At 35.8% G+C, this 16,448-nt stretch overlaps 1 protein-coding gene across 1 annotated transcript in view; it reads left to right on the plus strand.

The window, feature by feature from the left end:
* F5 (coagulation factor V) overlaps positions 1-16,448 on the plus strand; it is a 70,334-nt gene that overhangs the window by 19,576 nt on the left and 34,310 nt on the right. The window contains exons 4-7 of the mRNA XM_038542596.1: positions 2,452-2,664; positions 4,105-4,248; positions 6,926-7,147; positions 8,648-8,813. Of these exons, the coding sequence (XP_038398524.1) occupies positions 2,452-2,664; positions 4,105-4,248; positions 6,926-7,147; positions 8,648-8,813 (745 nt within the window). The remainder of the gene's footprint in view (positions 1-2,451; positions 2,665-4,104; positions 4,249-6,925; positions 7,148-8,647; positions 8,814-16,448) is intronic.

Raw genomic sequence — 16,448 nt, forward strand, 5'->3', positions numbered from 1 at the left:
ATAATAGCTGAAGTGGGAAGTACGCCGGATGAAATTAACAGCCCTGTAAAAGAAAACATTAGAGAATATTATATATAGCAATAGAAACTATCTGAATGAATTTTGAAGATAAAAAAGACTGAACAAAATGAACAAAGCATCAGTAATCTATGCGACAATATCAAGTGATGTCACATATGTGTAATTGGAATCCTAGAATGGAGAGGAACAGAAGAAATATGTGAAGAAATCATGGCTGAAAAATCTCCAAATGTGATGACATCTATAAACCTACAAAGGCTTGAAAAAAACAAAAAGAAGAAACATGAAGAAAACCATGCCAAGGCACATCATAATCAAGTTACTAAAGACCTGTGATGAAAAAAGACACAGAAACAAAAATCAGAATGACAGCAAACATCAGTAGAAACAATGCAGCCAGAAGACATTTAGGGGTTTCTTTAAAGTACTGGTATGGAGTGGGGAAGGATAATTTGTCCACTTAGTATTCTAAACCAAGCAAAAATATCCATTTAAAATGAAGAAAAAATAAAGACTATCTTGGGCATAGAAAGAAGAAATAATTTCTCACTAGCACACCAGTAAAACATGTTAAAGCAAGTCTTTCAGTCAGGAAAAAAAATGATATTAAAAAGATATTTGGATCCACAAGAAGGAATAAAAAGCTCCATAAATGGGTAAATACAGATAAAATATTTCCTCCTTTTATCTCTTAAAAAGATAATTATCTCTACTTTAAAGCAAAAATGATAACAAATTAGTATTAGGTGTATTGTATATACAGAAATAAATTGTATGCATAATACAAAAGCAAAGAGGCTAGGAGGGAGGAAATGGAAATATACCATTACAAGTGTCTTATGAGTGAAATGGTATAGTATTATTTGAAGATAGACTCTGATAAGTTAAAGTCGTATCTTGTAAACTGAAGGGGACCACTAATAAAACAAAGCAAAGCTAATAAAATAAAAGTGGAGCTAGCTAAAAAGAAATAATCTAAAATAAAGCAAAAAAGAAAAGAAAAAGGAATAAAGACAAGAGCAAGATGGTAGACTTAAACTCAACTATATCAATAATTATAAGCATATGAGAAGAACACTATAATGAAGAGATGGGTTGTAAGACTGGGTAAACAAAAAACAGAATGACAGCAAACATCACTAGAAACAATGCGGCCAGAAGACAATTCAGCATAGACCTTACTCTATGCTGAATTTGAGAAATCCATTTTAAAGACAAAGACAGGAAAAGTAAAAGATAAAAAAAGATATACCATCCTAACTAACACTAACAAACAGAAGAAGGTATATAATGTATTGTTCCACTTATAGGACCTTATAGGAAAGAGGAATATAGTGGCAGAAAGCAGATCTGCAGCAGCTGGGCCCAGAGAGTGGGGGAAGGGATGACTGGAAGTGGTACGAGGCAGCTTCTCAGAGTGAAAGAACTGTTCTGCACCTTCATTGTGATGGTAGTTATACATCTGTACACATTTGTCAAAGTTAAGCAAACATTCTACTTAAAGTTGGTGGGTTTTATTGTATGCAACTTACACTTCAATAAAGATGATGAAAGGAAGAGAGGGAGGGGGCAGAAAAAAAGAGAGAGGAAGGGAGGAATAAAGAGAAGAAGAGGGAAAGAGAATGGGAGCAAAGAAATTAATCATTTGGTTTCAAAAAGCACAGTCACTTCAGTAAGAATAGTTTCCATGAGCCTTTCACCCCATCGTGTAAAACATTTGAGCCCTTTTTTCTGATCCTTATTGGCTGCCCATGTCTCCACTCTGATGATCACCCTTTCCATGTCAAATTTATCAAGCTGTTGTCCCAAACAAAGATAAATGCATCTCCAAGAGAAATACCAGCACCTGCTGATGATAGTGAAATTCACCTAATTAAACGAGCTGGACTCCAAGCTGGGCACAGTTGGGATGCTCAGAAGATGGAGGTGTGATAAAGTGATAAAATAGGGCTGAAAGTGGTAGAGGTGAGAAAGATATGAAATACAGAAGAAAGACAAAACAATATAGGAACAGCTCTGAGTGTACTCACATCCCATGCTAATAGAAGATGTCTTGTCAAGCATCATAGAGAAAAATAGAAATAGAACCCATCCTCATCCTCTTATTCTGAGATGATTTACTAATCAAAGGTGATTCAGATCTCTGATTATATTTAAATAATAATAATTTAGATACCCTGGAAAATTAACTTCCTAAACTTTAACAAATATACTAGTAGCTTTCTTATTCACTTCAGATCACCATGGACCAAAGCTTTCATAATTGCAAAGACACAGAAGTGGGTATATGTGAATCTTCCTTAAAAGTGAAAGTTTACTACAGAAAGTATATATACCTCTATAGAGATCATATGTTCCTCTAAATTTAAGGATGGTGAAAAAGTCATCCCCAGTAACTGTCCAGATGTTTTAATGGCTCTTTTTCTCCAGGTGCTTCTTACTCTGACCACACATTCCCTATGGAGAAGATGGATGATGCCATAGCTCCAGGACAGGAATACACCTATGAATGGCATATCAGTGAGGACAGCGGGCCCACACACAATGACCCTCCATGCCTTACACACATCTATTACTCCTATGACAATTTGATACAGGACTTCAACTCTGGGCTGATTGGGCCTCTGCTTATTTGTAAGAAAGGTAAAAAAAAAAAAAAAAGACCAAAAACTAAAATTGAAATGGTAAGACATACTATAATGGAATGAGACTTAGGAGAATTTTGGAACCTTTCTATAAATCAAACAAAGGGAGGAGTGCGGAAACTGGATCCTCACTTGAGATTGATATTTAAAGGTTGGAATCTTCCTATTTCTTTTAATCTTTCCTCTGTCTCAGTCCTGGAAGACTCCCCAGGTAAATCCCTGAGAATATGTTCTGATACCATGCCCGTATAATCTGTAACACTTACCTCAAGGCCAAGTCTTTTTGAAATTATACAGTAGCCTATACGTTGCTGAGTGTACTTAGAACTTTGACTAACATAATTGAGGTTTGGGTTGGTAATTTGGTATACAAACACTCAAAACTCAAGCTTCTTTTCTTATAAATAAGAACACTGGACAGTTTGGGTGGACAGATTTCAAACATATTTGATTGACTTTATAAAAAAAATTCATTGGCTGGGCCTAGGAGCAAGCATGAATTTTCATTTTACCCCCGAATAATTCAGCCTGTCTTTCATTAAAACAACAAACAACCATGATATACTACACTGTGGGAAATAATGTGGTGGATTCACCATCTGTCTACACATACACACACACACCATATATACATACATTCCTAATTCTTTTGTTCAGTACAGAAATACACGTTTTCATTGCCTGCTATATAAAAGATGCTGTGATGGCACTGAAAAAAATTCAAATTTATAAAAAGGTCCTATTTTACTTTCATTTACTGTCAGCTGCCTTTGTCAGCTGTGAGAATGGATTAATCTTGACCTCAACAAATTCTCTAGTGCCTCATCACATGCACAAGCAAGATGGCTGTATGAAACTTGGAGTATACTTTGCCAGCTGAACTTAAGTACCTGTTTATTGGCCTGTTGACACTAGAGGAAATGAACACTTTCACTAAAGCCTTGACAGTCACCAAATGTTTTTTTCCTTGTGCCTGATTAAGTTTACCTTCAAATCCCCATTCCTCGAGCCTATAAGGTGTCAGAGAAAATACTTACTGTGGTACCAGGATTTTAGTAAGCCCCCAATCATTATTACTTGTTAAAAATGCTATTTTTAAAAGATTTATTTATTTATTTCAGAGGCAGAGTGTGTGCGCACACTAGTGGGGGAGGGACAGAAGCAGAGCAAGAATCTCAAGCAGATTTCATGCTGAGTGTGGAGCTCAACGGAGGGCTCAGTCTCATGACCCTGAGATCATGACCTGAGTCGAAATCAAGAATTGACTGCTGAACCAACTGAGTCATGAAGGGGCCCCAAGATGCTATTTTTAAAATAAGAACTTCTTAAAGTTACCATTATGATTGGCTGCTTGCCTTAAATTTTTTGCTATCTGGGAATTCGTAGTGAGAGTCTTCTGTCTGGGATGCTATTAAAAAGTACATCTTTTCTTTCATAGGCACCCTCACTGAGAATGGGATTCAGAAGATGTTTGACAAACAACATGTGCTGATGTTTGCTGTGTTTGATGAAAGCAAGAGCTGGAGCCAGTCATCATCTTTAATGTACACAGTCAATGGCTATGTGAATGGGACAATGCCAGGTAATATGTGGGCTGCACGCTATCCAACCACAACAAAATCGTCGGTGCCTTTGGTCCCATTGTTTTCCTCAAAGCTCTACAGAAGTTGACCAAATTCATACTATTTTTCAACTCCTAATCAGAAAGATAATGTAATCCACTTCAGTGGTTCTCAAGATTTCATCATCTGTTTTTTGTTTGTTTGTTTGTTTGTTTATCCAACAACTTCAACAGACAAGTGGAAGTTACCTAAGAGAAAGACTGTGTAGCTTAATATATTGGATGTAGGAATCTGAGCAGGTTTCACCTTACCCTGTGCCTCCAGGAAGACGTCCAAGATAGTAGTTCAGTCTCCTTCAGTGAGTTCTTTGGTCCCTGCTACATGGTGGTCATGGCTTCTTCCATAGAGGAAACTCTACAAAATACAAATTCAAGGTCAATCCCTAGCAGGAAGGATCAGCAGAAAGAATACAAGGAAGACATTTAGAGTGAAGATTAATAGATTAGGAGAAATATCCCACCTACAAAAATACTATGAGCATTTCAAAAGGTGATGGATGAATAATATCCAATGGCATGTAGGATGTTCTCTCTTTCCATTTGCATAGAGGCTCTTTTGGAAAAGCAAAATCATAGCTGTTAAGAGCAAGAAAAACGACAAAACTAACTCCCATCCAGACTCCTTCCACCTCTGATAGAAACGACTTAGAACCAAAGATCCTGAGGAAAATAAGGGGAAAATGAAAACATTATTTTATTAAATAATTCCATACTTCAAAACACTAAGCTTCTCAGAGGTCATTCTCTGTATATGAAAATCACAAGTGGCTTTACTTACGGAAAACAAAACTTGTCAAAAGTTGAGGTCTGGACATTGCTTTTAAACTGTATTCTATTTGATTTGGCGCTATCTTCCCACCTGGGTTATTATAAATGTGTTCAGATGACTCTGGTTTTGATTGTTCAGAGTTCCAAAAATTAGTTAATTGACTTCTGTCTTAGATCTGAGTTCCAGCCTTGTTCCATCTTCGCTTAGTGTGATCCTTGGAAGCTTATTGTCTCAATGTGACTATTTACAAAAATGGATTGACCATTTACCCTGGAGCAGAGAGTGTTTAGGAATTTTTTACATATAAAATAGCATTGCCAGTGCTATAATCTTTAGAGGGGAGTGGTCAAGGAGACCTTGTATCTGTGTCCTGGCAGAGTGAATCATTTCTGTAAACTTATAGAAGTCAAACAAAGGCAAGCCATATGCAAAAAATTAATAATTTGGTCAGGGCATAGAGATTATGAGTTTATAGTAAAAAAAGAGTAGTTGGGGCTTTAAGAGAGGCAGGATTGGGGGCCATTGTTAGTAGAACAGAAAAGTTAATACTGTGCAATTACGTTATGGAGCAGGTAAATTAAATAAATGCAATAAATGCTAATACAGGCAGCCTGGGTGGCTCAGCGGTTTAGCACCACCTTCAGCCCAGGTTGTGATCCTGGAGACCCGGGATGGAGTCCCAAGTCCAGCTCCCTGCATGGAGCCTGCTTCTCCCTCTGCCTGTGTCTCTGCCTCTCTCACTCTCTCTCTCTCTCTCTCTCTCTCTCTGTCTCTCATGAATAAGTAAATAAAGTCTTTTAAAAAAATAAATGCTAATACAGATATATTAAGTGCTTAATTCAGCATAAGCACTTCTTTGGGGTAGGTAAATACTTTCATCAAAGCCTCCTACCTTCTAGTTTCTTGTTCAAAGTTTCTAACTTCTTGTTCTCACCCACCATCTAGGAATCCCTAGAGTGGTCTCTTAAAAAATACAAGCCCCTCAGCCTCTCTATGGGTATGGAACTGATTCTCAGCCCCATAATGTAGTATCTAGTGATTATGGATCTGAAATTTGAAACTCAAGCCAAGGATGGAAGCTAGGGTTGGAATCTCCTACAGAGCAAATTAACATTTTCCCAGTAACTGTGAGCACACAAAAGGAGCAGAACTCAACTTTTGTCCTCAGTTTTCATTATTTCATCCATGAAATGCTCCCAGTGGCCTAGCATAATGAAGACTTGTCCATTGCATTTAAGGAGAGGCTATATTCCACAGAATAATTCATTGCCTTGTCACTTAAACAATCAACAAGTGGTTATAGAAGCAATCAAAAATTATTAAAGCATCTTCACATCTTTCCCTTAGGCAGAGCTTTGACCTCTATCCAGCTGAGAGGATTAGGCCCCTGAACTCAGCCTTACTGAGGGCTCTGGTAATTCCCTCCAGCTGAACCTAAATTGATTCTAGAGTGACCAATACCCCAGGCTTTCCCTGCAGGACGTCCTGCATCCTGGGAAACTCCTCAGTCCCAGGTAAACCAGGATGATTGGTTACCTACTTGGTTTCCTCCCTGGCCTAATCCCTTAGCAATCCTTGTGTTTTTGAATTAGATTTCCTCATCTCTGGGCTCTATTCTTACCTCTAGAGTCCCAGTCATTGCAATGAGTTATGACTGCTTGTTTTCCCGTCACTCAGATGTCTACTTTGCTAGGGCAGGAACCACAGTTGGAGTGTCTATACCCCCAGAAACAATGCCTGATGCATAGCAGGTGTTCAATACATGTCTAGTGAGTGAATTTTTTATTTTATTTTATTTTATTTTTATTTTTTGAATTTTTTATTATAAAGTGCTGACTGCCTGTTTCACTCCCCATCTCTCCCTGTCAGATATCACAGTTTGTGCCCATGACCACATTAGCTGGCATCTGATTGGAATGAGCTCTGGGCCAGAACTGTTCTCCATTCATTTCAATGGCCAGGTCTTGGAGCAGAATCATCATAAGATCTCAGCCATCACCCTTGTCAGTGCTACATCCACTACTGCAAACATGACTATGAGCCCACAGGGAAGGTGGATCATATCTTCTCTCATCACAAGACATTTTCAAGGTAAGAAATTCCTCCAACAGTTTTACTTGTGAATATAGGATCTCTTCTACCCAAACACTAACTCCCCCATTCTCCTTTGCCCTTTCAAGCCATTCATGCTCCAGAGACACATACCTTAGTCCTGAGAACAGAATTTAGTTCTTCTGCACTTAGACTTATAAAACATTCGTTGGGATGGAGGAAGTGGGGAAATTGACAAAAAATTTTTAAAGTGAAGCAAAAGCTGAAGAAGGGTCTACTTCCTCAAAAGGAGAAAAAAAGGAAGGAAACAAATACATACATAGAGATATTCTTCCATGGGCTTTAGTATTCAGCTAAAGAAAAAAAATCTAAGTGCTAGAACAAATCAAACGTCTGCAAATTGATGGAGGCACAAAGTTACTGAAAGTGCAAAAGATTTAACCTGAAAAGATTCTTTTTTGTAAAAAGACGAACACAAAACCTGGAATAAAGAGCAACCCAATGGATGGATTTTGAATGGAAAAAAAAAACACATAATATTTAACTAGCTGAGGAGTGAGCTTTAAAGAACATCAGTAAATTTTGGTGGGAAAAAGAAAATCAGCCCAGGTTGTTATGTGGGATCATGTAAACAAAATAACTAATTGTTCTATTACACATTGTTGCTTTAAAACTGTTGGGAAGAAGGTCTGGGTAAAAGGAGGCCAAAATGTAAGTAAATGGTATCACTATAGGAAATTATTTTCTTATAAAACAATGTATATAAAAGCCAGACACATAAGAAAGAGACGGTTTGATGGGACTATTTTGTTTCCTATTCACACTGAGCAGTCAAAATTTTGAAATTGTCACCATACATACCTGGAAGATAGAGTCCCCAATAACAATAAAACAACAACAACAACAGTAACATTATTGACATTAAATGCTTTTTATATTAACTTACTTAATTTTCAAAGAAGATTTTATTTATTTACACATGAGAAACACACACACAGAGAGGGGCAGAAATATAGGCAGAGGGAGAAGCAGGCTGCCCACAGGGACCTGATGTGGGACTCGATCCCAGGACCCCGGGATCATGACCTGAGCCAAAGGCAGATGCCCAACTGCTGAGCCACACAGGCATCCCTACTTATTTAATTTTTAACAACAATTTTGCACAGTATGTACTATCATTATCTCCATTTTACAAATAAAGGGACAGATGACAGGAAAAATGAGAAATCAACAAGGCCTAAGTCATAAGATTTTAAGGATCTTGAAATTATACTTCTTTTCCTGAAGGAAACAAAGAAAGTCTTTTCAAGTTTTTTCTCTAACCCATCCTCTCTTTCCTTTGCTTTTTATTCTTGCCCCTTTCTGTACTGCACCAGAAGAGCTGCAGACCAAAATGTTCAGAATTTGTCTGAGCATTACCTTTTCTTAACAATAAAGGTATTATTTAAACCCTCCATACCTTTTTTTAAAAGATAGGCATTTTGGTCAGCTATAATTTCTTCTCTCAAATTCCTTCACTGCCTTTGTATTCTAATTCAGCTGGGATGCAGGCTTACATAGACATTAAAAACTGTGCAAAGAAAACCAGGAATCCTAAGAAACTGACTCGTGACCAGAGGCGGTACATGAAGAGGTGGGAATACTTCATTGCTGCAGAAGAAGTCATTTGGGACTATGCACCTGTAATACCAGCAAATATGGACAAGTGAGTTTTGGGGTTCTTATCACTGTGTGAAGGTTCAGGGGTCATAGGTTCATGGCATGAAATGCCATGAGTTGATAGCTCTGAAGAGTATATATGTATTGGATTCAAGTCTTTTTGTCCAAACCAATCTGGAATTACTCTAAACTCACCAAGGGAACTCAGCAGCATAAGAGTAGTAATAGTAGTAGTAACAATAATGACAGTAGTAGTAGAAGTAGTAATAGAAATAGCAGCTACCACTTGTCGGATGCTTGCTATTGCCAAGCACTGTGTGAAATATTTTCTATGAGTGTTACTTTAACTCTCCAAGTTAGAAACAGCTTTTATTTATTTTTTAGATTAAAAAGATATAAAAAAAAAGATTAAAAAGATATGAGAGAGTAAGAAATTTAGAAATTCAAATAACTCTTGACACTTGAAAAATATTTGAGCTCACTCATGATAAGAGAAGTGCAAATTAAACTACACTGAGATACTATTTTCTACCTCTCAGACTCACAAATCCAGATGATATAATCTGTTGACAAGGCTGTAGGAAACAGCACTATCATACATTGTTGGTGGAAGAGTAGTTTGGTACAGCTATTCTAGAGGATGTTTTTGAAAATATGTATCACAATTATAAATGCATATGTCCTCTGACCCAACAATCTTACTCTGGGAATTTACTATATAGATATACTTATTCACATGTGAAATGATGTATGTACTGGATATTCACTGCTGCACTGTTAGTAGTAGCAAAAGATTGGAAATAACCTAAAATATCCATCAATAGGAAATTAGTTTAATAAATTATGGCACATCTATATGATGGAATACTATGTATCTGTTTTCAAGAAAGGATGTAAATGCCCTCTGTGTATTAATATAAAAAGTTCTCCAAGTGTTAAAAAAAAAAAAAAGTTCTCCAAGATACATTATTAGATTAAGAATTCAAGGGAGGAAAAAATGGTAGAATAGGAGATCTCCTGCTCATCTCCCCACACAGCAATAGTAATCTGACAGCTATCCACAAAGAGAAGTACTTCTGTGAGAGCTTTAGGGTTGAGGTAGGAATTTGAGAAACTTCAAGATCTTCCCAGTGGGAGCCAAGACAAAAGAAGGATATTTTGAGAAGGCATCTCATGCTCAGGTGGTAGATTCATTGATGGTGCTCCCAGCTACAAACTTGGAAACAGCCTTGTCGCATCGTGGACTCAGGTATAGCCCCACTTGGCCTTGGTCTTGACACCAGCTCCATTTGCCAAAGGACCCGAGAGAAGTCACACCTGTCTGTGACCCTAGAGGGTGGCCTACAGATTTTGGTCTGAGTATAGATCTTAAAGTGGCCCTGTAACCAGCTTCAGCCCTGGAATAGTCCTGACAGCTAAGAGACTTTGAGGGAGCCACAACCATCTATGCCCCAGGAAGCTGGTCTGCAGACCTTAGTCCCACTGCAGATCTTGAAGCATCACTGTAACCCAGCTCCAACTCTGCCAACTGCAGTCTTGCCCACCCAGGGACATACTCAATGGCCTGGTGGGAGCCTTCTCAAGGACCAAATAGGAGCCACACCCATCAAAAAAAATAACAATGCTGCCATTTGCAGACTCAACTTTAGACTTTGAAATAAGCCACTATCCCAACACTAGCTTTACTGACCAATGTCCTAGAGGCAGTCCCATCAGCCCAGAGACCAGATAGGGTCCATGCCCACCTGAGCCCCTGGTAAAAGGCCTGCCAACCACAGATGCCACTACAGGCTCAGAAGCAGCTACATGACCTGGTTCCAGCTTCATTCAACTGTAATCACAGAAGTAATCCCAGCAGCCCAGAGACTTAACAGGAGACTCTACCTGACAAAATTAGTCAGTAATACTGAAAGAAAGCGTTTGAACCTTCAAATGTACATGAACACAAGGCTACACGAATCACAAAAAGTCAGGCAAATATGGCACTACAAAGGAAACTAATAAAACTCAAGTAATCAATGTGAAAGAAATAAAAATCTACAAATTCTCTCATGAAAAATTTAAAATAATCATCTTAAAGAAGTTTAGTGAGGTGCAGGAGAACAGATAGGCAATGAAATGAAATCAGGAAAACAATACATAAATAAAATAAGTGTAATAAATAATAAAAACCATCAAAAATAACTAAACAGAGAACCTAGAACAGAAGGATATAATGACAGAACTTAAAAATTCAATAGAAAGCTTCAATAGCAGACTGGATCATGCAGAAGAAAATTTCAGAAAAATAAATAATGAGAAATTATTCAGTTACAAAGACAAAAAGGAAAAAAATGGAAGAGAGTGAAGAAAGCTTATATTACCCATAGGATACCATCAAAAGAATGAATATATGCATGATGAGAGTCCCTAAAGGAGAAGAAATGAAGGAGCAGAAAGCTTATATGAAGATAGTGACTGGAACACCTGGGTAGCTCAGCAGTTGAGGCTCTGCCTTTGGCTCAGAGTGTGACCCCGCGGTCCAGGGATCAAGTCTCACATCTGACTCCCTGCAAGGAACCTGCTTCTCCCTCTACCTATGTCTCTGCCTCTTTCTGTGTCTCTCATGAATAAATTAAATTAAATTAAGATAATAACTAAAAACTTCCCCAATCTTGGGAGGGTTATAGATAAACATATTCATGAACCTCAAAGGACTTCAAGCAAGATCTACCCAAATATTATCCTGAGATATATGATTATCAAATTGTCAAAAGTCAAAGAGAGAATCCCGAAAGAAGCAAGAGATAAAGAACTCGTCATATACAAGGGGACCCCTATAATGCTATCGAGATTTCTCAGAAGAAACCTTGTAAGCTAGGAAAGTGTGGGATATACTCAAGTTGCTGAAAGGAAAAAAAGAATGATCTGCCAACAAATAATACTATATCAATCAAAGCTGTTCTTCAGAAGTGGAGAGATAGAGACATTCCAAGACAAAGAAAAGCTGAGAGAATTAAGCATCACTAGCCTGCCTTACAAGAAATGCTAAAGAGAGTTCTTTAAGTTGAAAGGACACTAAGTAACAACATGAAAGTATAAAAATTTCTGGTAAAGCTAAATATATAGTCAAATTCAGAATACTCTCTGTAATGGTGGTGCATAATGACTTTTAACTCTATTTAAAATTTTAAAAAAGCTTTAAAATAAAAGTCTAAAGACAAAAGCATTAAAATCACCAGGTTAAATACTTTGTTAATGGATATACAAAGATATAAAGTGCTACATCAATAGCACAAATTGGGAGGGAATAGTAAGTAATAGTATGTAGAAATGTTTATACAGTTGAATTTAAGTTGTCATCAGCTTAAAATAAATTGTTAGAACTTTTAGACGTTTGATGTAAGCCTCATGGCACCCACAAAGCAAATATTTCTACGTCTAGTAGGTACACAGAAGATAAAAGAATAAAAACATATAAGTACAAAAAAATCAGCAAATCACAGGAAATATAGCAACAGAGGAAGAAAGAAACAAAAGAACTACAAGAAAGTCAGAAAACAACAAAATATCAATAGTAAATCCTTACCTATCAATGCTTATTCTAAATATAAATGGATTAAATTCTCCAATAAAAAGATAAGAGTAGCCAGATGGATAAAAACTAAGATCTAATAATGTACTGCCTACAAGAGACTCACTTTAGCTTTTTTTTTTTTTATGATAGTCACACACAGAGAGAGAGAGAGGCAGAGACATAGGCAGAGGGAAAAGCAGGCTCCACACACTGGGAGCCTAACATGGGATTCGATCCCAGGTCTCCAGGATTGCACCCTGGGCCACAGGCAGGCGCCAAACCGCTGCGCCACCCAGGGATCCCCTCACTTTAGCTTTAAGGATACACATTTGTTAAAAGTAAAATGATAAAAAAAAAAATTTCCATGCAAATGGTAACCAAAGGAGAAGTGGCTATAATTATATAAGACAAAATAGACTTTAAGTCAAACTGTCACGATATGATAAAGGGTTTAATTTATCAAGAGGTTATAACAATTAAAAATATATATACCCCCTAACATTGGACCACCTAAATATATGAAGCAGATATTAAGAGAACTGAATGGAGAAATATACAACAATACAATAAAAGTGGCAAATTAAATACCTCACTTTAAACAATAGATAAATCATCTAGACATAAAATCAATAAGGAAATAGTGGAATTGAATAACTCTATAGACCAATTAGACCTAATAGACATGTAAAGAACAATCCATCTAACAGCAGCAGAATACATATTCTTTGCAACCATACATGAAATATTCTCTAGGATACATCATATGTTAGGTCACAAAATAAGTCTTACCAAAATCATATCAAATATCTTTTCTGACCACAGTGGTATGAAACTGGAAATCAGTAACAGAAAGAAAATTGGAAAATTAACAAATATGTGGAAATTAAACACACTTTCCATAATGGTCAAAAAGAAATCTAGTGGGAAATTAAAAAAAAAATATCATGAGACAAATGAAAATGGAAACACAACATACAAAAACTTAGGAATACAGCAAAAACAGTTATGAGAGAAGTTTATAAAAATAAATGCCTACATTAAAAAACAAAGAAAGTTCTCAAATAACCTAACTTTATACCTCAAAGGACTTCAAAGTATTTCAAGGAGTTGGACAGGGGCTGCAGATTAAGCCCAGTTAGCAGAAGGAATGAAATAAAGATTAGAGGAAAAATAAATGAGGTAGACACTGGAAAAAAAAAATAGAAAAGATCAACATAACTGATAGTTAGTTTTTTTTGAAAAGATAAACCAAACGGACAAACCTTTAGCTAAACTAACCAAGGAAAGAGAGGACTCAAATAATTAAAATTATAACTGAAAGAGGAGACATTACAATTGATACCACAGAGATGCAAAGGATCCTGAGAGACTACTATAATGATGATATGCCAACATATTGGATAGTCTAAAATAAATGGATAATTTCCTAGAAATATACACCCAAGGAAGACTGAATCATAAAGAAATAGAACATCTGAACTGACCAGTAACAAGTAAGAAGATTGAATCAGTGATCAAAAGCCTCTGAACAAAGAAAAGCCCAGTATCACATGGCTTCACAGATGAATTATACCAAACATTTAAAGAATTAATACTAAGCTACAAATTCTTCCAAAATATTGAAGAGGAGACAACACTTCCAAACTTATTTTACAAAGCCAGCATTTTCCTCAAGCCAAAGCCAGATAAGGAGAATACAAAAAAAGAAAATGACAGCTCAATATCCTTGTTGAACACAGATGCAAAAATCACCAAAGTATTAGTATATAGCAGATTAAAATGATCATACACCATGATCAAGTGAGGTTATCCCTAGGATGTATGGATTTTTCACCATGTACAAATCAATAAACATAATATATAATATCAACAAAATGAAGGATAAAAGTATAATAGCAACCCAGGTGATGCAGAAGAAACAATTGACAAAATTCAACACTTATCTTGATAAAAAAAACTCTTAACAAGTTAGGTACAGAAGAAATGTATACAATAAAGGCCATATATGACAAACCCAAACCAGCATCATATTCAAAGAAAGCTTTTTCTCTAAGGTCAGGAACAAGACAAGAGTGCCTACCATTTTTAGTCAACATAGTGCTAGAAATCCTAGCCACAGCAATCAGGCAAGAAAAAGAAATAAAAGATATCCAAATTGGTAAGGAAAAAGTAAAATTGTCTCTCTTTGCAGATAATACGATTTTATATATAGAAAACCCTTAGGATTCCACCAAAAATCTATTATAACTAATAAAATAATGCAGTAAGTTGCAGGATATGAATTAAACTTATAAAAATCAGCTGCACTTATTAAATTAATAGCAATCTATCCAAAACAGAAATGAAGAAAACAAGCCCATTCCAATAGAATTAAAAATAATAACACTTAGGAAAAAATTTAACCAAGGAGGTAAAAGATCTATACAACAAAAACAAAAACTATAAAATTCTGATGAAAGATATTGAAGAGGAAACAACCAAAAAGAAAAATGTTCTATGTTAATGGATTGGAAGAACTAATTTTGTTAAAATATTCATATTAATCAAAGTGATCTACAGAGTCAATACAATCCCTTAAAAATTCCAATGGCATTTTTCAGAAAAATAGAAAAAACAATTCTAAAACTCATTTGAAATCACAAAAGATCCTGAATAGCCAAAACAATCTTGAACAAGAAGAGCAAAGCTGGAGCCATCACACTTTTTATTTCAAACTATATTACAAAGCTATAGAAATCAAATAGTATAATGATGGCATAAAAACAGACACTTAGACCAAAGAAGCCAAAACACAAAAAGCACAGGCAACAAAAACAGAAATAAACAAGTGGGCCTACATCAAACTAAAAAGCTTCTGGACAGCAAAAGAAACAATCAATAAAACAAAAAAAAAGCAACCTATGGAATGAGATAAAATATTTACAAACCATATCTTTAATAAGCTGTTGAAACCTAAAATATATTAAAAAACTCAATACCAAAAAGACCCTACCTGATTTAAAAATAGGAAAAGGTGGGTGCCTGACTGGCTCAGTAGGTGGAGCATGGGACCCTTGATCCTGGGGTTGTGAGTTCAAGCCCCATATTGGGTGTAGAGATTACTTAAAATAAATTTTTTTAAATAATAAAATAAATTTTTAAAAATGATCAAAGTACCTAAATTGGCATTTTTCCAAAGAAGACACAAATAGCAAATGGGTATATGAATACTTATTCAACATCACTAGTCATTAGAGAAATACAAATCATATCCACAGTGAGATTATCACTTCATACCTATGAGGATGGCTACTATAAAAAAGAGGTAGCCAGGGTTGATGAGAGTATGAAGAAAATGGAACTCTGTACACTGTTGGCGAGAATATAAATTGGAATAGCCATTATGGAAAAATAGTAAGAAGGCTCCTCCAAAAATTAAAAGTAGAAGTACCATATGATCCAGCAATCCCACTTCTGAATATATATCCAAAGGAAATGAAATCAATATTTTAAAGAGATATTTGCACTCCCATGTCCATTGCAGCATTATTCACGATAGCTAAGATATGGAAACAACCTGAGTGTCTGTTGATGGATGAATGGATAAAGAAAATATATCACACAACACACACACACACACACACACACACACACACACACACACTATGGAATATTACTCAGCCTTAAAAAAGAAGGAAAGCCTGTCATTTAAAACAACCTGGATGAAACTGTAGGATATCATGCTAAGACATATTCTAGACACAAAATGACAAATACTGCATAATCTCACTTATATGTGGAACTAATTAAGCAGCATGGTGACTATAGTTAATATTGTATACTTGAAATTTGTTAAACATTAGATCTTAACTGTTCTCATCACAAAAAAGAAAATAGTAATGAGATGAGTTGATGGAAGTGTTAATTAGCTTAAATGATGATCACATATATACATATATAAATAACCATGTTGTACTTCTTAAATACATACAATTTTTATTTGTCAAAATCACCTCAAAAATGCATTCTCAAAAATGCAAAAAAAGTCAAAATGCTTTTTGTAAAAGGAATGAGAGTATAAGAATATTTATATTTGCAAGTCATATTTGCATATTTATGCATAAAGATGCTAAATATGATGGAATT

The sequence above is a fragment of the Canis lupus genome, chromosome 7 (genome assembly GCF_011100685.1).
Source record: "Canis lupus familiaris isolate Mischka breed German Shepherd chromosome 7, alternate assembly UU_Cfam_GSD_1.0, whole genome shotgun sequence".
Taxonomy (NCBI): Eukaryota; Metazoa; Chordata; class Mammalia; order Carnivora; family Canidae; genus Canis; species Canis lupus.